This window comes from Maniola jurtina, chromosome 16, assembly GCF_905333055.1.
Source record: "Maniola jurtina chromosome 16, ilManJurt1.1, whole genome shotgun sequence".
NCBI classification, from domain to species: Eukaryota; Metazoa; Arthropoda; class Insecta; order Lepidoptera; family Nymphalidae; genus Maniola; species Maniola jurtina.
In genome coordinates, this window is record NC_060044.1 from 3,516,534 (window position 1) to 3,542,000 (window position 25,467).

Genomic DNA, 25,467 nt, shown 5'->3' on the forward strand with positions numbered 1-25,467 from the left:
GAATAACGGGCTTGGTAAGCATTCACTGGCATAAATGTATGTACATTGTACAATGTACATGCTTTACAAGACTGTACACATTATACAAACGTATAAGTCAGACTGCCACTACTATTTTTTTATTCAGATACAGGTCAGCCCTTGGCTGCAATCTCACCTGGTAGTAAGTGATGATGCAGCAGTCTAAGATGGAAGCGGGCTAACCTGGAAGGGGAATAGCAGTTTTTATTAAACCCACGCCACTTTGGTTTCTACACGGCATCGTACCGGAACGCTAAATCGCTTGGCGGCACGACTTTGCTAGTAGGATGGTAACTAGCCACGGCCCAAGCCTTCCACTAGACCGAAAACTAAAAGCCACAAAGCAAAATAAGAAGACTACGAAAACTTGAACTTCAGAACAATTCTAATAATATAACGAGTCACCATTCACCACCCATGTATGATTAACATTGTCCATTTTAACAATAAAAAATCTAAGTAACAGTTGAAGCCAACAACGAGACGTTTTAAATTTCTGTTTGTAAGTACAAAAACAACATAACTTCAGAATAACGGGTTTGGTAAGCATTCACTAGACTTACAAGCTTTACAAACGTTTATACATACTCGTAGAAACAATTCAGATTGCAAAATAGTGACTAATTAAATAGGGATTTAGACTTGAGAACTTTAGGATAATATCAATTCTAATCAAATACTGAGTCAAAGTTGAACCGGTTATTTGGACTTGTTGGGACGAATAAGAAGTTCAAATTTATGCGAAATAATTTTCAACTTTGAACAAACACGGTAAAATTAGCCAAGATAATTCTTGAATAGACCATCGACCTAATAATACCTAAGTACCTCTTTATTTGTACTTCATAGAAGTCAAGTATTTTAAGAACTTATTATATAAAAAAGAACTTTTGAAACCGCAATTTTTTAAAACATTTACAAAGTCTTTTCGTCTAAACTCTGCCCGTTCGTATTGACTAAATCTACTAAAGCAAGCGAAATATCGTTGCCCTTCCTAATTAAACTTGAAAATTAAAATGTCATATTTCGCTATTCAAACGATAAGTAATATTTCTTTGCCGCTAATTGTACTAAGTAATAAGGAATTTTTTGTAAGTCACGCGAAGGTACCCTTGGCATGACAAGTGAGGGCAATTTGAGTCGAAGACAAGTGTTTACTGTTTACCCAATGGACGCAGACGCCCTTAGCCGCGCCACACTCCGCCCCGAACTTTCTACGATGGATAGCATTTCTTTAGGGTTCCGTACCCGCAAGGCACCAAGTGCCTACGGGACCGTTTTACTAAAGCTCCGCTGTCCGTCTGTCTATTAGCGGGTTGTTTCTCGTGAACCGTTATAAGTAGAAAGTTGAAATTATCACAGAATGTGTATTTCTATTGCCGCTATAACAACAAATAATAAAAATTTCAAAATGGCTGCTATGAAAATGAAAAAAATGTTCTTATACGATGGTACAGACGGACCCCTTCATTTGCGAGTCCGACTCGCGCTTGGCAGATTTTCCTTCACATATTTTTGTACCTGATTTGGAGAGATATAGGTTCATAAGTATTATTGGAAAAGGGTGGAAAAAAGGGTGGAAAAAAGGGTGGAAGGAAGGAAACAGACAAGAGGAAATTTTTTTATATCAAAAGTTCGACAGTAAGACAGTCGAAGGTACCTTACCTTTGGCATAACAAGTGACAGCAATTTGGGACAAGTGTTTACCTAATGAACACATTCTGCCAAAAACTAGCTGTTTTAAATTTTCGATGCTCATTTTGCAAGAGCCACCTCTGGAAATATTTTCATATATTAAATATATTGTATCCCATATGCTCCAGAGTAAGGCTACTAAAATACCCTTGGCATGAAATGGGCAATTTGGATTGGAGACTAGGGTTTATTCAACGGACTTGTACGACCTTTGGTGCGCCCCAATCCGTCCCGATTTTGCACCGTAAAAAGCATTTTTTTCTAATTTAGACCAAGAACAAAAATAGCAGAATTCCGTACGCAAAAAAGCGCACGCAGAATTTCGCTTTTAATTTATTATTTATTATATAGAAATGTTCGCAAAAAGCCACAGGTAGGTATCAGCGCGGACAAAATGACCGAGAAAAATTTGACGCACGTTTTTCCACATTAATTAACCTCGCCTTATTTTCGCAATTACATGATTTGGACTTTACCATAAGAGCAGATCATGTGAAATTATATAATTAAGTAAATATAATGGGAAAACCCTTACCAAAATGTTTCATACTTGAACGGGGCAATTAGGTCATAAATTAAGTTTTCTTCTTCCTTATAAACACTGAAGCAAATCTTGCTTAAATACTTATGAGTCGATGTGATAAATGGGGACATTTTGGATCAAAGGAGAGTGCTCAACCGCCGGACACGAGAATTTCATAAAATACTGATTCATTGTAGTGAAAATTTTGGAGCATAGTAGGGAAAAACACAAACTATGTTTTTTTATAACAAAAACACGAGCAGGCGGGTCAGCTGATGTTAAGTGATTAGCGCCGCTCATGAACACTACTTAGTTGTACCATAATCACACTAATATTATAAAGGAGAAAGTTTGTATGTGTGCGTGTGTGTGTGTGTGTGTATGTTTGTTACTCCTTCACGCAAAAACTGCTGGACGGATTTGGCTGAAATTTGGAATGGAGATAGATAATATCCTGGATTAGCACATAGGCTACTTTTTATCCCGGAAAATCAGAGTTCCCACGGGATTTCGAAAAACCTAAATCCACGCGGGCGAAGTCGCGGGCATCGGCTAGTTACACGATAAAAGGATAAACTGACTGACTGACATCAATGTACTTTTTAAACTGCTGAATATAGTAACTTGATATTTGGCTTGAAAGTTTTCACTATAACTAAGACAGGATTTTCTCAAATTCCGTTACGCTGAACTCGGGGCGGGTCAGCAAGTTCTTGGTAAAAAAATTGAAAGGAGATTGCCCAAGTGACTATGAGACTCAGTATCGTTACCAAATCAATAGTATCCTAATGAAATAGAGCTTGATTTTTAGGATGGTTTTATTACTTTTAATTACACATTAAAAAAAAAATGTAAACCTCCGGGTTCCACAGCAATATGGCGATGAATGACCTCTAAAATTAGAATTTTTCAAACTGTTAATTTGCTGTTAATTTACATTTCACTGAAATATTTCGCTTTATTATTAAATATATATCTAAAGAAATGTATACAATAGAAGCCTCAATAGCTCATCGGTTAAAAGAGCGGAATTAAATCCGAAAGGTCAACGGTTCAAACTCCACCCATTGCACTATTGTCCTACATACTCTATTTTTTTTTTTCGTTGGTAAATGCCTTTACGCATCCCTCCCGAGAGACGGGAAGGGTATGTGGGACTCGCCAGCCGAGAGGCGACCGGAATACCCACTAAAACCTAACGGCGCTACTGCGTGCAACGCTTGGCGACTGGGTCACGGGAACACCGAAGCAATCTACCGCGACCCAGCCAGCCACGTCTGCCGAGGCGGACCCTTCGCCGGGGACCTATTTCTAGGTCACTGCACGTCTGAGGCGAATGCACCTCCCGACCCCTCTAGACGAGCGACATCAAATAGGTCGCCCGAAGCTCCGGCTAAAATGGCAGGCGGCGATCGTGCGCATGTCGCCTGCGCCCCGTCCTTCGGCGACGGATAGGGTCCGCGTTTGCGTCGGCCTGACGCAAACGCGTCTGAGTCAGTCCTACCTACTCCTAGCACAAGCTTGACGCTTCGTTGGATGGAAAAAGGGAAAATTAGTCATGATTAGCATGGCTAATATTCTTATCTAGACACGCCTGACTTAACCCTTAGGCTTTTTTTTTAACGCTGGGAAATGCGTTTACGCATTCCTTCCGGAAACGGGTAGGATATGTGGGACTCGCCGGCTGAGAAGCGGCCGAAAATAAAATACTATATTCTCTCATTTATTTATTTTTCACATTTTACCCTATTTTTAAACAACAAACAATAAAATAACAAAAACAACAGCAAAAATAACAGAAACACAGAAAGAGAAATAAAATAACATAAACAACAAAAAACTAAAGTAACGGAAAAAAAACCATTGAATAAAAATATGATAAAATGGATCCCACTAGCAGCTGGGTGGGTTGGACCCAAGCCGCCAGTGGTCAGGGCTCCAGAGTGAGGAACCTCCTCACAATGCGTGCCGTCTCAAGAACCACTGCCTTCTGTATCTTACCCTTGACCCAACAGTTAAGCGACAGTTTCTTAAGATGTTGGTCGAAACTGTTCGCAATAAGACCGTGGACTGATACAACTATCGGTACAATAATAAGAAAAGCATATTATACTATCGAAGATTATGTAAATGATAAAAAAGCGTGGATTTGACCTGCAATTCGCTCCAGCAATGCGCAGGACTTCAATTGCTTTTATACATGGCATAATATTGTATATCAAATCTTTGAAAAGAGCAACCGCCGAGTTTCTTGCTGGTTCTTCTCGGTAGGAAAGGCATTCCGAACCAGTGGTAGATGCTTTTGACGATTCAAAAGAACTTGTAAAAGTCTAATTGAATGAAAATATTTTGAATTTTTTTTTGAAATATAACCCAAACAAATCTGTATGGTGCAACATTCGCACTATACAGATATTACACATTGCTGACCGATATTTTACTATGTATTTACACCTTTGTGTATCTGTATCTGCAAATAAATGGAATTGAAGTGCATATTGGATTTCGCTTTATTAAAGAATAACGCCAAACTTATTTAGAACTAGTTGATGCCCGCAGTTTCGCCCGCATGGATTTAGGTTTTTAGGTTTTAGGACAAAGTCTTTACTTGGTATCAATACCTTCAATATCAATTCATAACCGTCAGTTTCTAAATCCCATCAGATTTGGTGGTCAGGTCCCCTGCAGCAACAGGATTGAGAAGTTAGAATCCAAATTGTATGGAACAATGTGGCAAAGTTCTATCGATTAAAAAAAAATACGCAAATCGGTTCAGAAATCTCGGAGATATCGGTGTACATAGGTAGAAAAACACAACTCCTCCATTTTTGAAAGTCTGTTAAAAAAGTAGCCTATGTTACTCCATGGCTAATCTTCTACTTGTCTGTGAAAGTTCCGTCAAAATAGGTACAGCCGTTCCGAAGACAAGCCCGTTCAAACAGACAGACAGACAGACAGACAATTTAAAAACGTGTGATTCAGTTATGGTCTCATTCAAACAACCATAATATGAGCTTAATATGAGGTAGTTATTTCGAAATTACAGACAGACACTCCAATTTTATAGATTATAAGTAAAGATTGGTTAATTTCATTTCAAACTGAAAATGAGTTTGTACTTAAATAAAGTTGAATGCATTATTTACTCATTTTCATAGCAGTATTCTTCAAATATATTATCTAAAAATTGGGCAGGTGCATGAATGTCATTATGTCGACCCCAGCTCAGATACCATGTGACGGTCATGATGTGCGCACAACACCCCACTGTGCGATTGCCTACTAGGCAGCTACAACAGTAGCCTGAAATAGCATTAAGCGTATTTGCATTTTCTTCATTCGTGTTCATCAAAAGATATGTGTAGTAAGTTCGGCTGCTCACGTGCCGGGACTTTACTCTACCACGAAGAAGATAATTATTAACACCTAGAACTAATGGCAAATCTTCCTCAATAGATTCATTTATTTCGACGACATACGTGCCATCTTGGCGAATGTGTTCGCCGTAATATGATCTTGCCTGTTTAAGCTGATACGTCCCGAGAGCAAACCTTTTTAATTGCTCTATGGTAAGCCTCGGAAACTGCTCCAAGTGGGGGTGGTCACCATCTATGTTATTGAACATACTTCGCCTTCTATTCAGCTGTTCCCTCTGTACAATATCAGCTAAGTGATTAGGCATATTTAACCTTTGCTTGGCTATTTCCACATACTCATAATATTCCGGTTTATCTTCGATCACAGGATGGAACATGTTTGTTAGAGCACAGCCAATTCGAAAGTCTTCCATAAGATGTTTTGCAGCTTTATTAAAATAATCTTGGCGAAATAATTTGTAATCTCTTTTCATTCGCCCATTTACTACCTCAACTACCCATCTACACATAGTTACACAACGAGACTTGTTTGCCTGTTGTGTAGTTAGTTGATGGTGGCCTTCTAATAAGGATTCAGGCATATGTGTCTGATATCCGTACCCCTGCAGCTGTGCAACCACATCTCTAAAGCCTCTGTCTAGTATGAAGACATCGCCTTCACGGAAGTATGATCGCATGGTCCCTTCTGACCTGCTGAATTCTTTGCTCATTATTGAGGCATCATTAGTTGTAGCTTTATAAGGGCCAAGGCAATCTAAAATGTGGCCATCGCAGCACACAATCATAAATGGCTTAACAAGATTTGCATATTTATGCAAACTATAGGTTTGCTTTTGAAATAAATAATTGCTGCTATTTTGAACATAAACATAGGTAGCGTCACAAATGGTGATAGCTGGTTTGGTTTCTATGGGCATTCTATTGTTTCCATAAAGACCTTCTGGTATTACTGTGTTTCTAGCTGCCACTTCACTTACAGTCATATGACTAATTCCCAAATGTAGAGGCACAAGTTGTTCACTCAAAATATTCCTTGCTTTATTCATATTCCGTTCTAAAGTACTTCTTGGCATGTCAAAAAGTCCAGTCAATCTCTCGTTGCTGTCTCCTGTTCTTAATTTGGTTAAATAAATACTTAATGCAACACTTGCATCTGGTACTTCTTCATACAATCGTGGTATACTGTTCAACAAATTATAGAACTGGGTAGCATTCAAACCTAGCCAGTAGTGACATAGGTTCGGTGGGATGGAATGAATATTAGTAAAGTCGATTTTATGCAATGAAATGTTCTCTAACATATCAAGCATGCTATCCATTTGGGAATTAGTAAAATCTGTATGGCTAGCATGTAGTTGGTCCCAATATTCCCAGTTCAAATGAAGGTTACATACACGAGCACAAGGTGGAATGTAAATTCTGTGGCGGCTTAGAATAGTTTCCTTCATAATTTTTGGAACTAAATAGCGTTCAACGTTTCTACAATCAGGAAATAAACAGTGTCTTGTGGTTGAAGCAACACGTTTATATTTTCTAGAGGTAAAGGTTGGTTCTTGCCTCCTTTGTGGCTGAAATAAGTCATGCTGTGGAAGTGGTGGTGGTTCAGGAGTCTGTACAGCTACTGGTTCGGGAGCCTGTACAGCTACTTGTTCAAGAGCCTGTACAGCTTCTGGTTCCGGAGCCTGTATAACAACACCTCGATTTGCATCCTGTTGTGAATGTCGTTGAACAATTCTTCTAGCTGCCATACGACATGCTCGGCACACTCTTTCTAGATGTGGAACCTGAAAAACACAATTGTTTTACTTTTTAACTATAATTCAAACTAATAATATAAATACTATAATAATTGTATGGTATTACTAATATTATAAATGTTAAAGTGTGTTTGTTTGGTGGTTTGTCCTTCAATCACGTTGCAACGGAGCAATGCATCGACGTGATTTTTTGCATGGGTATAGTTATAGACCTGGAGAATGACATAGACTTCTTTTTATCCAGAAAAAAGAAATCCCCAGAAAGAGTTACCATGGGATTTAAAAAATCAAAATCCACATGGACAAAGTCGCAGGCATCAGCTAGTTGTATAATAATAGTATGGAATAGTATGGAATGCCTAGCCAAAGTATGAAATAAAACATTTAATAATGTGCCTGAATGTTTTAGGTATTTTCAACAGAATGCCTAGGTTTTACACATGACAGTTTATTCTGCTGCTTCTTCTGCGGAATAACCTAACCCGTAGGTATAACGGATAATGTGTGCCATAGCTTTTCAAAAAATAAAAGTCTCTCTTTTCAACACTATACATTATTCTTTCTAACATTATACTGTAGAATAATAGTGAATAAAAATAAAACACAGATAATGGGTTAAAATGGGCTTTGCTAGATGACTCGCTTCTGGCTTCGCGCTTTACAAAAATATTCTAGGGGTATGACAGACAAGACTGCGTGGAGTCAGGGTACTCAGATTTCGTACTGGGCCACATTTAACCCTTATGCATTACTAGATGACAGATAGACAACCATAATCGCATTTGTATAGGGATCTGTATAACTGAAGATATTCTTCATCCCGAATTTCATAGATTTCCTATTGCTGTTTAAGAATTGTATAGAATACCTAGACATGATATAAAATAAAAAATGTTTTACACATTTCCTGAATGTTCAGTTATTTTATTGAATGCCAAGGTATTCTATACAATACCAGATCATACATATTGATGGTAACATATTAAATATGCCATTTTATCTGTATTGTATTAAAATAGATAAGTACTTTCATTATTATACATACCAAGTGTGGAGATACCCAACGCAGAATAACATTTCGTTCCTCAGAATTTGCATGCACTGGTGCTGTGCGTGCACGTAAAGTAGATATACCACATGCAAAACACACACTTCTGTGCCCAAATACAGCAGCAGGTGCAGGCCCAGCTTGAAGAGCATTTTGTAATGCAGTTAAACACTCCATACAAATGACATCTTCGCGTGAAATCTGTCGAACCATATTTACAATATTAACTTCAAAAGCACTTGCGATTAAGCATGTGTTCCATAATCTGCTGCACCCAGCCGGTAATTTCACGGCCAGGCTAAATCATGTCCGAGATGTTTTACCAGAAAGAAGCAGCTTTCATAAAAGCAATTTAGGGAACTTCTAACAAAACGTCAAGTGTTAGTGCTTTTTTACACAAGTAGCTCTAATGTAGCCCTATTCTTCTATGATTTTACGTCACCATAGCCTTATATTTGACATTTATCGTCGATTTAAGATCAAACAGAGTTTCCTCACTCTTGTTAGGCAGCCAAGTAAAACGTAGTTAGAGTTCCTGTCTCACATTTTGCAGTTACTTTGTTAGTAGGTACATAGTTATTTTCTCAGCTTTATGGTGGCGCAACCATATTCGTTACATCTATGAATACACCTTGCGTCTATCTATTACATTCTATTCAAAAGACTGTCACACAAACCTAACGGAACCGAACGACAGTCATAAACCGAATAATTATTTACGTAATTATTACTTACTGGTGTTGGTGAAATCCAAGATACTAAAGTGTTAAAGGTATCTACTTCAACTACACTCAAGGACTGCCAGGGCAAAAATCGTACACGAATGGAGCAATTTATGCACCGTCTATTTTCCATGATTAATCATGGAAAATCACTCACTAGGAGTCTGGAAATTAAATACGATAACTTAACTAATGATACTTAATGGTAATTAAGTAATAAATCGCAAAGCACAGCGATATTCAATGTATTCAATACTTCGATGGAATCAAAGAATAACGGGATCAAGGGATGTGTCACCGCTCATCTTGTTTTTATTCTCTTTGGTTGTCATGTCGATCTGATATCGATTTATCGAAGAATCTAAGGGTAAGATTGGTATAATAGTGCTTTAAAAAGGGGTTTAGAATATGATTTAAGTAGACATATTTTTATTGGGTAATTAAGTATACTCAGATGTTACTAAACAATTTACAGAAGGTTATACTACCACTAATTCCAATGTACTATCGACTCACAACGTGTGCCACGTTTCTAAAGTTACCCGTAGCTACTGTAGCACCCGAGTTGGTAATTCATAGACACCAATATCTTTTTGCCCCGAGCACTTTTTATTGTTCATAAAATCGCCAAAAAATGTTGTCTTATAAAAAATTCGACTAATTGGATCAATCTTATATACCCAGAAGCCGAGATCCAATTTTTTTCTGTGTCGGGAAGAATGTAAAGGAACCTATTTTTTTTAAATTATATCGAAAAAATCAAATATCTCTTTTTACGACATCGATAGGTATTCTATACCTCCATTTTTTTGTAATATCTGTTCTTCAGACTTCGATTCGAATCGAATAATCGAAGCTCAAAGCAAGACGTCATCATAATCGATCTAAGCTTATCGATTCCTTGATTCGCGTCACTATTTGTTTTTCTAATGAATATCAAGAAAATGAACAAAATAATTACTTTTATTTCGGACAGTTTTTAATTCTCCGGGCTCCTTGTTAATTCGTAACATTTGAAAAAAAAGTTTTAATTAAAAAAAGGAATTACTGATTTCATCATTATTCCATACTCTCATACCTACAGCGATACCATTGGTGGGCAGTCTCCTTTCCATAGAGTTTTCTGTGAATGATGCCGTATATATTTATTTTCAAAGAAAGCTTGTAAAATGATCTATATTTACTGAAGGTTTCGTGAATGAAGACATGAATGGTATCAAGTGACAAGTGAATACAATTTAGTCCCAGACGAGTGTTTACCTTACGCCCACGGACGCTTTTCTTGCGTCACATTTTGTCTGAGACTTTCTAAATCTAAGTACTCGTAATTTATATAGGTCTCTCTCTGTAGGTAGTACGACGAAGGTCTATTTGTCAGTATAGGCATAATTTACGAGTACCTGTTTTAATAAATTATTTGCCTTCCTAACCAATCAAGATCAAAACACAAAAGCATTTACAAGAACTTAGAAAGATTTCGCTAACCCTATTTTTTTCTCCGTTTGACATAAAATATCTATTTAGATTCAAGATTGTATATTTCTGGTCTTACAAAAGTATCAGTCTACATTGTGATTATTACATGGCTACAGTAACGATCCCAATCACCTCTGATTGACTAATACCACAGTTCACGCTGTAATACTCGCCCATTATTGGCTGAACTGCAGCAAGAATTTCATAAATTCAGCCAATCACAACAATAGAGATTGTAGCTATGTGATTTAATCGTAAGTTTTGGATAAAAGCAGCAGTAGATACTTAATTTGACTCCGTTATATTTTCTAATACATATTAAAAAAACCGGTCAAGTACGAGTCGGACTCGCACACAAAGGGTTCCGTACCAAAGTACAAGATATTTCATACTTTTAATTTGCATGGCGACCATTTTGAAATTCACCATCATGGATTTAATATTATTTGTAGTTAAAGCGGCAATAGAAATACATACACACTGTGATATGTTCAACATTCTAACTATTACGGTTCATGAGATACAGGCCGCAGACAGACAGACGGACGGAAAGCGGAGACTTTATAATAGGGACCTGATGGCGCCCTTCTACGGAAGCCTGAAAACTACACCCACCGCATCCGAGGTGCGCAATAAAATGAAACCCTCGTGGCTGAAGTTTTGCAGAATGCAGGCCCGAATTATTAATGAATTAGAAAGCGCTTTCCTATGCCATTGTGCAAACTATTCAAAGCACATCACGTTTAATTGAACCCGCTTTGTCCTGCAGGCTCCGCACACTGAAGCCTCAGTGTGGTGCTCGAAACCCGATAGCCTAAGTAGGTAAGGCCCTTCATACATTACGATACTCACAAGAGACGATACCTCAGTCGCATGTATTTTTATTTGAATACATGCTCGCTACTTCAGCTTCGTATATTATGCTTCTAACAAGGGCGAGTCGGACTTGCTCACGAAGGGTAAGAAATTCCACTTTTTATTTACTTAATTTTTAATGGCGGCCATATTGAAATTTTTATTGTTTGTCGTTATAGCGGCAATAGTTATACACATTCTTTCAAAAAATACACATAATTTCAAATCTCTACATATTACGGTTCACGAGGACAGTACAGCTCACTGACAGACAGACGGACAGCGAAGGCTTAGTAATAGGGGCCCATTGGCACTCTTCGGGTAATAAGGGATGTCGGGTAATACAAACTTAATAAAAAACGCAAAATTCTTTTAATTCTTGAACAATATATTTTATTTATTTATTTAGAAAACTTTATTGCACACACAAACATATATACAGAAAACTATTACTGCTGTTCCGTCGCTATTTTATTGAGATTGGTACACGGCTGGTGTATCACGAGTCTAGTAAGTAGCAGAAGCATAAGTGTGCGAATCACCATGCGAAAAATATGTGAGATTCTCCTCCACGACTTATCTTTGAAACTCGCTTAGGGTACTGGTCGTCTGTTAGTATCGTAATGTACGAAGGGCCTAAGGGATGGTACACACTACACACTCGTCGACCGAAATGCGGTGAAATATATAAGTTACTGTATCAACCGTTTGATGACCCTTGTGGTCTTGTGACGTACGGGTACTGGTAGCTTTGCGATCCTTCAAGTAGAATAGGTAAATAGGGGCACTGGTCGGGCTTTAAAATTTCTTCTGTACATCAAACACTTTTCAGAGATCATTTTCAACTTTTTACTCATGCAAATTGAATAACGACAGTAATCCGGTATCTAGACAGTTATCAGATTGTTCTTATTTAATAGGTTGCCCAAAAATTGCACTCAGTTTCCGTTATTTTAACTGACTGACTGACTGAGATATCAACGGACAATTCAAACCAGCTGGGTCTTGAAACCTGAGATCTCTGTAACAAAGGTAGACCCTCCACAAAGGGTGGGATCTAAAGATCGCACTATAACTTTGCTCAACAAGATAGAGTAAAACAAGATGTTTTAACTCGGATTTAATTTTGAGCTAAAGAAGGAACACAAGTCAGACAAAAGCAAAACCAGAGGCGGACTATTAGTAAATATCCGACTTCAAATAGACTCGAATACGATTAGAATCTCCAATACCAACATAAACATAGTAAATTACTGATATTTTACAATGCTCATTATTGCTTATACTATCAAATTTAAATATTATGTCAATATCCAAAACGATATCCAAAATAAATCGCGTCTAGACAAAGTCGTTTTTCTTGAAGAAGTATACATATTACCATTCGTTAATAATATGATGGAGGTATAGAGTACTTTGACCCCCAACCGATTCGCTTATATGCATACTCGAATTGAATATATTTTGCTGTGTGCAATAACGCTATTAACATAAGGAATACAGAGCGGCCAATTACGATTGTCTCCAAGCAATCAAAGCCGGCGGTTCCACGAAGCGGTCGTGTTTTTGATTAAATTATTAGGTCTTTGAGGGCAATGACGTAAATAAAGTCCAAACAGTTGCGGCAGACTGTAGTGCTGATTTGTGTACTTAGTAGCGAGTGCAACAGTTTGATTGGCGATTGTCGTTTTTAACCCCCAACCCAAAAAGAGGGGTGTTATAAGTTTGACGTGTGTATCTGTGTGTCTGTGTATCTGTGTATCTGTCTGTGGCATCGTAGCGCCTAAACGAATGAACCGATTTTAATTTAGTTTTTTTTGTTTGAAAGGTGGCTTGATCGAGAGTGTTCTTAGCTATAATCTAAAAAAATTGGTTCAGCCGTTTAAGAGTTATCAGCTCTTTTCTAGTTTTCTTGTAGAAAAGAAGGTTAGATAACCGTTAGGTTCATAATATTATGTCAATAGACAAATGTCAAGCTGTCAAGATGGACGTTGCCTAAATACATAATTATTTATTTGAAAATGATATTTTGGAAAACTCAAATACTTTGGATCGTCGGGGGTGTTATAAATTTTTAATTTACACTTGTGTATCACTTAATTTCGTCCGTGTGGACTTTTGGGAGGTCTTCCTTAAACCTCAGGTTTAGTGATTTCATACAGCTTAGCTAGAGAAATGTTCTTTTTATTAACCCCCGACCCAAAAAGAGGGGTGTTATAAGTTTGACGTGTGTATCTGTGTATCTGTGTGTCTGTGTGTCTGTGTATCTGTGTATCTGTCTGTGGCACCGTAGCGCCTAAACTAACAAACCGATTTTAATTTAGTTTTTTTGTTTGAAAGGTGGCTTGATCGAGAGTGTTCTTAGCTATAATCCAAGAAAATCGGTTCAGCCGTTTGAAAGTTATCAGCTCTTTTCTGGTTACTGTAACCTTCACTTGTCGGGAGTGTTATAAATTTTTAATTTACACTTGTTGCCTCAGGTTTACGGTTTTCTATTGTTGGGTTTTCGGTCACGGCTTAAGATGAAGCCGTAGGTACTTACTAGCAAATGACACAATATTTGGGAAGTTTCGACAAAACCTTAAAATAACAAAGTACACTCACGGCGTTCATACTCAAATTCACTGGCCATTATTATTTTAATTCATCGTTATATCAACCGCAACAGTCAAATTTATTAATTAGCATAAGCGAATAACATGTTTTATTCGTCACCTCGTTTATTATTAAAACTTACAGTGGGTTAATTTTACAAGCAAAACAATAACTTTCGTGTATGATTGACTAACAAAGTCACGCCATGGTTTGGCGCCGGCCTGGGTATTCCCAACAATAGGTAGTTTGATGTAAATAGGGTTAGCATAATCACATAAACTTTCGGAAATTTGCTTTGCCATATTTCAAAGGATTTCGTGTAAATAATGATTATGAATTTATATCAGTTTATGTATGAAAAGTATATACATAAGTTTGCTAGATTTTAGCACAATAATATACTCTTGCAACTCTTAGTGATGAGAAATAAGTCTAAAAGTCTGAAGACACATTGACAGTAAAAGAAAGTCTTGGTTCAACAACATCAGGGAAGACAAAACCACGATTCACTCAAATACCCAATAGTCTTAGGAAAAGCTTAAAATAGCTGAATGATCCTCTTCACAGAGGCACCTTAGACAAGACAATAAAGGTGTAACCAGAAACTATTCTATGTTAAGATCTATTTCAAATGATGATGCAGTCTAAGATGGAAGCGGGCTGACGGAAGGGATATGGCAGTTTTTGTTTCTACACGGCATTGTACCGGAACGCTAAATCGCTTGGCACCACGGCTTTGTCGGTAGTGTGGTAACTAGCCAAGGCCGAAGCCTCTCACCAGACCAGACCAAAGGTTACCTCTTTATTTATATTATTTACATAGAATATGGCTCACACCGAATTAAGACATCCATACAATATAAAGCATCAGATAGTTCTTCTTGCAAGTCGAATATCAAGTGTTTGTAAAAATGCACTGAATAAATATTCAATCCTCCAGACAAATCCTCCTTGAATTATTGAAAAGATTGTTTAAAACTTGGCGAAAACTTGCTGTGCCAGATGACTAGTGAGGTAACCCTATCCACACGTGCATTTTACGCCTCGCGCAATAAAATATCATTTATTATAGCACTCAGTGCATTGCAAAGACCACCCGACTGACTGACCCGACTTGATTTCATGACCATAGTCGATAGATGGTGATAACACTGATAACTTCATACACAAACGTACGAATTTTTTTTTCACTTTTTAAAATACAATTGTATGAGCTTTGCCTATTTGGAATTTTATACCTAATATCTTTGGTATAGGTTTTCCCAATAACGGAATTCCCTTAGAGCAGTTACGCACTCATCCGATCCGAGTCCGCGAAAATACGGATATAAAAACTCGGATATTGCTTACGCAATAATCCAATCTCTGATCCAACTCCAAGCTATTCAGTGGACATCTTTGACATACGCCATACATCTGATTTGAATCCGAGGCACATCCGAGATATTCTTGGACAGAGAGACCTCGGATGACGGAAGTCGGATCTAGTGCGTAAGCTACCATACAAATAGTTCTATGACTACTTCGGAACGTATTTTTACGAACTTGGATCGGATGAGTGAGTAACCGCCATTAGAAAACGATTTTTAGAAATTCCACCTGATGATGATTCCGCCTGCGTATATAATTATAAGCTAGTAATTTGTAAAGATTCAAATATTTGATTTATATTTCATATATAAAAAATGGTATTTTAGAACTACACCACCTACACGTCATTTCCAGGTTAGATTTGACGATGCGACGTCAGGTTTTACAGGTATATGACCAGCTATTGTGACTCATGCGCTTTTGCTGCACCTCGCCTCAAAACGATTTCGTGTTTGTTACCACTATCAATTCTATGTAACTGAGGCAATTTCTTTCGTTAATGCTGCACTAACCATTTATTATGGGGCTCGATTTATTATGCTTTTGATTTTCTTGTAATAATGGGCTGGGTAGGTTTAATGCCCAAAATTGTGAATTTAACGGAAACTATTAATTAATTTAAGTAGTTTAAAAAAAATGACACTCAAAAAGTACCTACCTATACAGTCCTAGTGTGGACACACTAGACAAGGCACGGGTCTCCTCTAAAAATGAGAAGGCTTAGGCTATAATATTGTAACACGCTGGCAAAGTGTGGATTGGCAGATTTCACACATGTTTGAGAACATAATAGAGAACTCTCAGGTGTGCAGATTTCTTTAAGATGTTTTCCTTTGATATGTACATACTTGCTTAAAACGCACATCACTAAGAAAAATTAAAAGTACATATGACGGCATACTTACTCTTTGTTTAATTAACATGTTAATAATAATTACTAGACGACTGACCTGACTAGGATAAGGTACAACTAAAGTCAGAAGTTCATTTACGATAGAAAAAGTCGCGGGAATCATTTCACTAGAAATACACCGAGCAAGTAGGAAACAGGAAAGAGGATGCATTAAGCTAAGAAAATTGAAAACATATTTTAAGCCGCGGAGAGATATAAAAATCGAGTTTTTAATTGAAAAGTCTCATGTAAATTTATCTCGCTGGTGAAAAGCAATCGAAGAGTAGGTAAACGAAAGCTCCTCTTAGCGCCATTTATATTATAACTAGAAATTTCCGGCAACTTGCGCATTAAAAATTGCCATTTTATGGTTTAGCTTCCCTCTCGGTGCAATATTGGAAATCCGTAAAGTACTTAAGTTATAGTAATTATTTGCGGTGAAAACTACAATACTGTGGATAGTTTACACATGCTGAGAAGAATATATGCTACGAACAAAGATATTAGCTATTGTACGAAGACTCCATATAGACAAATCTCACACATTCGTAGGTATTAGGTATTCGTAGGTAGGATAAAAGCGCGGTGCTTACGCATCTTTGGATAAAGCGCACTCTAAGAGCATTCTTCAATGGCAGGGAGCCCCTTACCAGTACATAGAAATCATTGGCTACGAATTATACACACTATTGTTGCTTAGCCACAAAAGAAATAAAATGATTTATTTTAGAACGTAGGTAGTACATATAAAATTAATTACAAAGTTATTTCTATAAAATTTTGATAAATTATTAACGTATGTCTAGGTAAACGTTTATTTTAAGCTCATGTAAATTAATCCTTATTTAAATAAAATCGTTATATTCTTCAAAGATAAGTGTTTTTTATTTTAATTCAAGACGTGCTTCCGTGATTCTGTCTGCTACTCATTCAATAGTTTACATAAGTAGGTATATATGTGTATAATTATGATTTTACTTGGTACGAAATGTAACGCGTTTTACTTCTAATCTATCATATCAATCCATGTGTAGATAATTTTAACAATCATACAAAATCTTATAATTTTCATAGTTTCGAACGGGGAAGTTTTGTAAGATGTTTTATGACTGATAAAAAAAATTATTTGGCAAGTCTTGATAGTCATGTTTAGTGTATCTAAACAGGAACTACTCGAAGAGTTTATTAAAAATTCTATTGAATTTTGTTGTGACTATGTATGATATGCATCGGAATCATAAAATCACTATTTACTAGTTCACAGTACGTACCTATTATATTATGTACGTAGGTACCTACTTTTTATAAATGTGAAAATTTGTTTGCCTGGCTGCTGTCTGTTACCTTTTCACGGCCCATCTGATTTCGACGCAGAGATAATTTGCATGGGGACGCGGAGGGACATAGGCTACTTTTGTCTCGGAAAAATCAAAGAGTTTCCACGGAACTCTTGAAAAACCTAAACCCACGAGGATGAAGTTATGGGCATCATCTATTTGGTACCGAGTTAGCTTGCATCCTGGACACGGTTGGTACAACTTTTTATTAAAACCACGCGAACACGCTGACATTTTTGAATACCAACTATATAATATATAAAAGAAATTAACTTTATGAAATGAATTTATGTCACATACCGAGGACAGTTTGTGCCACTTATGATATTTCAAGACGTTGCCATCGACTCGGAAAGAAGATTCTACTAAGGGGAGCCGGCACTAAACTCAACAGTTACTCTTTAAAAAAAAAAACAAAATCTCACAATATATGAATACACAATACATAGACAATGTAACTACCTACTAACATTTAGGCTGCTGAATGCAAAGCGGACCGTTTTCATGCAACTTTGTCATCAAGAAATTCGTCAATTCGCGGCTATTAACCGCGACTTAACAAGTGTTGTTTAGCACAGTGTTTAAATTATTGCAACGGCAAATCCGAGAACTCTTACGGAATCATGTTATAAAAGGGTTATACCACAGATTATACTTACTCAACCCTACAAATGATTTCTGTACTTTGCGTTTTGCGTTTAGCGGGCATTACCAATTAACTTAGTAGCCAGGGCGGGTATTGACGGCTATTGAAAAGATAAAACAATATTTTGAAACAAATAGATGGCTCTGTGAGTAATAAAAAACCAGTTTCGGTGTATGAGAAGATCCATCACGTCCATTCACACGGTCGGCGGCGAACCTGTTTCCCTAGACAGGTGTCCCCCCGCGTATGACTGTGGACTGTGGAGGTCTCTTTTTACAATTCCGTAAGCGAATCGATTCGATTCAAGTACGCCATTCTTTTGTTAAACAATGAATTTTTACCCTTTTTAGGGAAAAACGGAACCCTTATAGGATCACTTTGTTGTCTTTCTGTCTGTCCGTACGTCTGTCCGTCCTTGCGTCATGTCAAAAAAATCTATAGGGTATTTCCCGTTGACCTAGACTCATGAAATTTGACAGGTAGGTAGGTTTTATAGCACAATTAAAGGAATCAATCCGAAATTTGTGGTTACATCAAAATTAAAATGAATTTCAATTTTCAAACTTAGATAACTATACCAAGTGGGATATTATATGAAATGATATTATATTACCTGTATATTCTAAAACAGAATTTTATTTATTTTTAATAGTCATTGATTAATCGTGCAAAATGTCGGAAAAATTACCCGAGTACGGAACGAACCCTCAGTGCGCGAGTCTGACTCGCACTTGGCCGGTTTTTACGCAGGTCTCTATTTCATCTAGAGCAGTGTTTGTGACATAAACTTTGGAAACGGACGATGATCATTCGTTTTCCTGTAACAAAGTAATGATCCAAGAGCGCATATCGATAAAAGAAAAACTACAGTACCTACTAAGTGATTGGCACTCGACTTTTTTGACATTGAATACTTAGTAATATGTGTGTCGCCAGATTTATTTACCAATGAAATTAGGCTTGCAAGAACAAATCATAATCGTGCCAGTCAAAGATCATTCGTTTGAGTAGGTAGGTATAAAACACACTCACAATTTTTCATTTCTATCACTGATCAATAAAAAACTTGTCGTTCTACAACAGTGAAAATTTTATCATATTTTCCGATCTCATGAATCAATTACCCGAACAATAAATATAGTCGTAGCTAGATTGAAATTAAACGTCCATTATAACACGACGATGAATATCGGATCTTTTCGCCCGAGTGAAAGAACTTTTATTGTTTGGTAGAGATACGAAATTAATTACATTTATTAGTTGCAGTGGACTGGTAATGCTATTGCTTGGTGGCACGTAATTTCCCCGGGGTGGCGCGGATCGCGAATGGCAAGACGTAATTTAAGAGCGGTAGGCGATTTAAGAAATAGTCTCTTAACATAACTATAATTAATTATATGTGACTGATGTCTGTGTATAATAATATAACCTACCTGTCAAATTATTTTTTTTGTAATCTTTACAGTCTCTACATGTATAAAAGACTTGTCTGATCTTACTTACTGATCAACGCACAGCCTAAGAAGCCTCGGGGATTATAAACTTGAAAGGAGATCATTCTAGCTCCATACATTTTTGGGCCTTTTCTGAAAGTGCCGGCCAACGAAAAAAAATGGTACGGATCGTTAGAACTAGCCATTTGGAGTAATAGTTAATATGGCAGCAAAGTTGTAGGATTGCTCTGAACCAAGTTATACAAGGTCGAAGATTCGTCATTTTCATACATTTTATTGATTTCTAAAAGTGCTGGGAAACATAAAATAACGTTAGATATTGCTAGAACTAATGATTTGAAGCAATTGTCATTATGACCCGAAAGCTGTGGGGCCATTATATGTCGTGTTATACAAGTTATACAAAAAATGAATATACTTTGTATAATTAATTGTACCGATTTTATGATTTTGTTACTGTTCTGATTGTTTTATATGAATTTGAATACACGTACAATTATTTTGACTCCGACGAAGTGCTGGATCAGCTGCAATGTGGACAAAATTCGTTTAAACATACCTGGATTGTAAGCGGCCTTGTAATACTAGGTGATCTCATCCAGCCATCTCCCAAACTTCTGCCACTGGGATATCTCCGGCGAGCTCTGTGATGAATGCACCATTTGGTTATAAATACTGTTCACCATGGTAACTACGGGCTTGCTTCAGTCGATAGCTGCCCAAAGCAACCTGCGTCAATTCTTCTGTGAATCTAGGAAAGTCATTGAACGGAGGATGTTGGCTTCCATAGCCTGGAAATGAGCTCTCCTTCTATTATAATTACATATTGTTTGTGATAACAAGTTCTGCTGAACTGTTTTGCTCATTGACCGTTCATGGATTACGTCAAGAAAATCACGTGCATGCACGTTGTTGTCTATCAGAACATGATAGCCGTTCAGCAATGCTAACAAAATCCTGAAATAATCGATCATGTTACTTAATGTCCGGTTACAAATCATGAATAACCCTGAGTAAACAAAAATCTCTTCCAAAGCGGTCGTTAATTATTTACATTATCCAGCAGCAAATCGTAAAAAGTCTAGATTTATTGGCTTAGTCAGTAGTTAGCTGGGTTTTTACTGATATTTTGTAACTGGCATTTGTGCCACATAACCGCACACCTCAAGAAAGAAAGATTACCTCAAGATTGTTTATGGTATCTCTAAAACCATGGACTAAGATAAAAATCCAGTAAAAATCTTCTATATCATTTAAAATCTGGGCATTGGAAGTTGCTGCAGCGTGTAGCTTATTGTTCCATCGCAACAAATATAAAGGCTTTTAGTGGTTTCGGAACTTGTGGTTAGGGTATGATTTTCACTGAAAAAAGTAATTAGTGCTTTTCTGAAGATATATGTACATGCCTGTATCTATCTGTACATGCCCTTTATAGATAGCCTTTCTTTCTTGAGGCATGCGGTTATGTGACACAAATGCTAGAAACAAAACATTTAAATGAAGCCCAGCTAATTACTGACCAAACCAATTAATCTAAGCTTGTTACCATTTGCCGCTGGATGGTGGAAGTGATGAACAATTGCTTTAAAAGAGATTTTCGTTTGCTCAGGATTGATCAGAGTGACCAGGCATTAAGTAACGTGATCGATTATTTCAGGATCGCGGTAACATCGCTAAACAGATATCATGTTCTGATAGACAATAACGTGTACTACAGACGTGATTTCCTTGACAAAATCCATGAACTGGTCAATGCGCAAAACAGTTTAGCAGAACTTGTTATCACACACAATAATTATAATAGAAGAAGAGCTCATTTCTAGGCTATGGAAGCCGACATCCTCCGTTCAATGACTTTCCTAGATTCACAGAAGAATCGACGCAGGTTGCTTTGGGCAGCTATCGACTGAAGCAAGCCCGTAGCTGAATGGTGAACAGTACTTATAACCAAATGGTGCATTCATCACAGAGCTCGCCGGAGATATCCCAGTGGCAGAAGTTTGGGAGATGGCTGGATGAGATCACCTAGTATTACAAGGCCGCTTACAATCCAGGTATGTTTAAACGAATTTTGTCCACATTGCAGCTGATCCAGCACTTCGTCGGAGTCAAAATAATTGTACGTGTATTCAAATTCATATAAAACAATCAGAACAGTAACAAAATCATAAAATCGGTACAATTAATTATACAAAGTATATTCATTTTTTGTACAACTTGTATAACACGACATATAATGGCCCCACAGCCTTCGGGTCATAATGACAATTGTTTCAAATGATTAGTTCTAGCACTATCTAACATTATTTTATGTTTCCCAGCACTTTTAGAAATCAATAAAATGTATGAAAATGACGAATCTTCGACCTTGTATAACTTGGTTCAGAGCAATCCTACAACTTTGCTGCGATATTAACTATTACTCCAAATGGCTAGTTCTAACGATCCGTACCATTTTTTTTCGTTGGCCGGCACTTTCAGAAAAGGCCCAAAAATAATGATCTCCTTTTGACAGTAGGTTCCCTTCATGACGTAAGGCGCTAAGGATTTTTGGAAATATCAGCCCTAAGGGGATTAATTAATAGTTTATATGAAAGTCCGTAATTTTTTCAATTCACCTATGAAAATTAATATTAGAGCTTTTGGTTAAAAATGAAGAAATCGATACGTGTTTCAGGATTTCTAGAATTCGACCCCCAAGGGTGTTAAATAGGGGTTGTATGACATCTCTCTAAAGCAGACCCCGTAAGGAAAATAAATTCAGGACAGTCAGTTATGTAGTTAAATATTTACGTTCGCTACAAATTTATCACTTAAATCGTATGGCGACATGGGAAATTCGTCTGTTGTGTTTTGTTTGTATTTAGAACATATTATGAGTAGTGAGCGTTCGTGATAGATTGGTTTTGTCCCTGATCGAATCAAGAGCACCATCGAAGATGTAGACTGATCGCAGTTTTAATTTACGTATTGTTCCTAGGATACCGAGTAGTATTATAAATTTGGTTACCTACTTAGAGAAATACTGTTAAAAAAAATGCATATTTATGGAAATAGAAATGGGCTTAAGATTTTAGTAAAATTCTGTAAGTCCCGACCCATTTAGTTGATTTTTGAAATTCAGCCACAATCAATTAACGCCTAACAATGTTAACTTGTTTAACCAAGAGTTTAAATAAGCTTCAGAAATGGCCTAGGTACATAAAAACTTATCAGAATATTTTAAAAAGATGGAATATACCTAAACAGGCAATCGATCGAATAAAAACCGGTCAAGTCCGAGTCGGACTCGCACACAAAGGGTTCCCATCGTACGAAAAATAACACTTTTTATACGACTGCGCAACGCGAAGTGTGTAGTTCAATTTTTTGTGATTTAACCACAAATTTACGGTTTAAGTTCCCTTTACTTTCTGCTTTCCTTGCTATAAGAGAATGCTACCTGCCAAAATGATTAGAAGTCAACGGGATGTACCCTATAGGTTTTGATTCCCTTGACGGGTCTTGACAGACACGACATACAACGAAGTGATCCTATAAGGGTTTCTTTTTTCTCTAGAGATACGGGACCCTGAAAAAACATGTAGCTTTCGTGAGCTTCATTGTTGAGTTATTCAAAAAAATAAAACTCAAACAAGCTAATCTGATGCATAAATCGGACTTAAATACAAGTGCATTGTTATCTTTGTCGATAAATGCAAGAAACAAAGAATGGAAGTCGAAGGAATCGAAAGATGTTATGCATTTAACGTAAGATACAAGGCGATCGGCACAGGTGTTTCGGCAGCTGCTTTCAGATATACCAGCTTTGCTTCTTTTGTTTTTTTTTGATTTAGTGAATTCGAAGAAACATATAGGTACCTCTACAATACAGTATATAAATACTAAGTAGTTACTATCAAAAGGTGCATTCAACTTAGCCGCACGACAGCAGTCATGCTGCAAGGCTATACCTACCTATAACCTACCTACTATGTACTTACTGTTGAGTTAAAAAATCTGACTATTGCGAGTCGCACTCACACACGAAGGGCAGCAGTACCATCGTACAAGAAATAACATTTTTTTTTTTTTTTTTTAATTTTATTGAGGTATTTTGATTTTTTTTAATTATTTATTTGTAATCCTAACCTTTCAAGGAACGTATATTAATGTTTTTAAGTTTTGAAACAAATGTATTGCATTCAGGTAAGTAGAGTCTATTTATTATATTTTTTAAGGGATGAGATTGTATATTCGATTTGGACAGTAGGAATAATTTTGTCGCCGTGCGCAGGCCATGGCTTTCGATATGATACCTACCTACTTATCGTAAGCTCATAGATAAGTAAAATCTGCTGTAGAATACATTTCAATATGAACTACTAGGTGCCCATAACATTTAAGGAGGTAGGGAAAACCGTATGTATCCCATTTCTTGTATTTTCAATTACGTCCGCGCCGTACCGCAGGCTATTGTTATACTGCTTCGATATACTCGTAATAATGAATAGCGAATCGAGATCTCGTCGCCTGGGAAACGGCGGCCTTTGAAGGCGTATTTCATTTAACGAATTTACATATTGATCCGGTGTTATTGTTAATCGTTTCCTCATTCGTATTACAAGCAGATCAACGTCTGTTTTTAATGATATTCATAATATGCCTATCAAACTTTGTTAACAACGAAAACGTTTATTTTGTTCTGTCGAAATTGGAGAGTCAATATTATCATCAAGATAAAACTTACATTTACTGTAGGTAATTATTTTATGATGATTAGGTAAACTTTCGTAACCGATACTTTTCTACACATTCAGTCATAAACTTCCTAAACTTTAGATTCGCAGGAACTTGGCCCGAAAATTTTCTACCCTGATGTTCGTAGCCCATAAAATCACATAGAACGTTACGCAATATGCTGGCAATGCTCACAGCATAGCAAGACGTAAGTTGGACGTGGGTATGCGACCAACATCATCAACTTAAAAGGAAAAATCAGACCTAACTGTAACAGGCGTCGCGTTGCAACCCTCATTATACGATAAACAAAGCATTTTCAGTTTTCATGCCGATAAATATATTTATATGCTGATAAATAATTATTTATTACTTAATATTATATGATGGCCGCTTAGTCCGCTCGGATTAAGTTTTTTGAAAATACCCTGAGTACTTTTAATTGTTCTGGATAAAACTATCATATGTTCTACTCCAGGAAGTTCGTGCCAAATATTGTAGAGATCGGTTACGCGATTGAGATGTGAAAAGTTAACAGTCCAGACAGACAGACACACTTTAGCATAGGTAAATGTATGGATAAGATTAGAATGTTGGTATCAGGAATGGGAAAAAGTTCCCATTATCCGCTCTAATTTCAAACCAAATCTCTATGGGACAAACGGAACTCACTGAACTAGTTTCCATAGTAATTGATAAGGATATGTTCGGCGCCGCATTCCAGCTCGTTATCACTGATAAAGGTGACAACAACTTTTGATAATGATTAATTTTAGAGAAGTCGTCATCGACTTTGGTGATGTGCGTCAGATAATTTGCGGGAAATGATTAAATAATTACATTAACTCGCGGCTTCGCCCGAAAGCAAGGAGATAAAGTTAAATGAGTTTATGGGTAGGAACTTGCAACTCAGTAACCAATCATATTTATTTAACGAATCTAAAAATAGAATTACGCAGATTATGCTGAAAATCGTGTA

General features: G+C 36.9%; 2 protein-coding genes across 6 annotated transcripts in view; both read right to left on the reverse strand.

Moving 5' to 3' along the window:
- Nucleotides 1-25,467, reverse strand: part of LOC123873157 (serine/threonine-protein kinase minibrain-like) — a 262,872-nt gene that overhangs the window by 125,212 nt on the left and 112,193 nt on the right. The window lies entirely within an intron of this gene.
- LOC123873154 lies at nt 5,260-10,232 on the reverse strand. Its single transcript, XM_045917869.1, has 3 exons — nt 9,157-10,232; nt 8,419-8,622; nt 5,260-7,400 (listed from the first exon to the last, which is right to left on the reverse strand). Exons 1-3 carry the CDS (start codon nt 9,274-9,276, stop codon nt 5,382-5,384), a joined length of 2,343 nt encoding a protein of 780 aa, XP_045773825.1. The 5' UTR covers nt 9,277-10,232; the 3' UTR covers nt 5,260-5,381.